At 66.3% G+C, this 1,353-nt stretch overlaps 1 protein-coding gene across 1 annotated transcript; it reads right to left on the bottom strand.

Annotated features, from left to right (window-relative positions):
* Positions 1-104: 104 nt before the first annotated feature.
* EMIHUDRAFT_251786 (hypothetical protein) lies at positions 105-1,249 on the bottom strand (the record flags this gene model as incomplete). Its single annotated transcript, XM_005790893.1, has 3 exons — positions 105-266; positions 476-601; positions 1,142-1,249. Coding segments are annotated over 3 exons (396 nt in total), but the record flags the coding sequence as incomplete, so codon positions are not given.
* Between the last annotated feature and the right edge of the window lie 104 nt (positions 1,250-1,353).

Genomic DNA, 1,353 nt, shown 5'->3' with positions numbered 1-1,353 from the left:
AGGCTCTCCTTTTAAAAGCACCTATAGGGTGAGGCTCCCATAAAGGTTCCATTCGGGCTGGTATTCCTATCAAACTCCCATAGGAAAGCTTTCCTTCTCAACTCCTACTCGGGCTGCTCTACTCTCCAGCTCCTTTCGGGCTGCCGTCCCTTGTCAGTCCCTATAGGGCTTGCTATCGGGCGTGCCGCACCCTCCGCGGCGATGCGCGAGGCGTACGCCTTCAGCCACGCCGCCCACTCGCCCTCGCGCTCGGCCATCGCCTCGGCCTCGTAGCAAGCGGGCGCGAGCACAGCTTGCGCGGCGGCGGGCTGCCCGCCGGCGGCGGCGGCGAGGGCGGCGTCCGAGAGGTGGGAGAGCTGCCTCCAGAAGAGAGTGTAGTCGAGCTGGCTCCGCTCCATCAGCAGCTTGAGCGGCGCGAGCAGCTCCTCGGCGGCGGCCTGCCAGTCGTGGCGTGATTGCGTCACGGACGTGTCACAAGCGCGCGCGAGCGAGCGGCTCGGCGGCGGCTGGCCTGGTCCCAAGTAGCCAGGCCGAGCTTGGCGGCGTGCATGGCGCCCAGCTCCGCGCGCAGCAGCTGCGGGTACTCGTCCTCCACCACCGCCTGGACGGGGGGGGAGAGGACACCTCGGCCGCATCTCCCGGCCGCATCTCGGCCGCATCTCTCGGCCGCATCTCTCGGCCGCATCTCGCCCCCCGCCTGCAGCTGCGACACCGCCGCCTCGTCGAGTCGCATCCCGCCTACGGGACACGTTGCGGGCACGTCGGGCGGGACACGTCCGCAGTGCTGCGGCGCCGCCGAGGCCCCGCCCCGCCGTTGCCATCGTCGCCTTGCGAGAGCAGCGGCAGCAGCGCGCGCGCGAGGGTCATCACGTTGACCTAGTTTGATTAATTAATACTTAAATTCATGGATTATTTAATTAAAGCGCGCGAGGGTCATCACGTTGACCTAGTTTGATTAATTAATACTTAAATGAATTAATTAATTAAAGCGCGCGAGGGCCAGCACCTAGTTTGAGTCAGATCCGGCCAATCCAACCGGGCAGCGCGGGCTGCGCGCTCGGAGCGGGTCCGTCCCAGCCTCGCCATCTCGGCTGCATCTCGGCTGGTATCTCGGCGGCAGTTCTCGGCTCTTTGCCGCGACCTGCGCTGCGACGGGCTGTCGCTCGAACCCGAACTTTCGCTCTGCGTCCGAGGTGAAGGGCGACCAGAGCGGCTCGTACTGCTCGACGAAGCCAAAGGGGCCGTAGTCCTGCCGCGTGCCACACGCAGCGTCAGGGCGTGGGCGCGGTGCCGCGCACTGCACTCCGGGCCTCGCAGGGAAGAGGAGGGCGGCGAGTCCGGGTGAGTCGCCCC

Source organism: Emiliania huxleyi (assembly GCF_000372725.1).
Source record: "Emiliania huxleyi CCMP1516 chromosome Unknown EMIHUscaffold_1176, whole genome shotgun sequence".
NCBI classification, from domain to species: Eukaryota; Haptophyta; order Isochrysidales; family Noelaerhabdaceae; genus Emiliania; species Emiliania huxleyi.
This window is presented reverse-complemented; position numbering and strand designations above follow the sequence as displayed.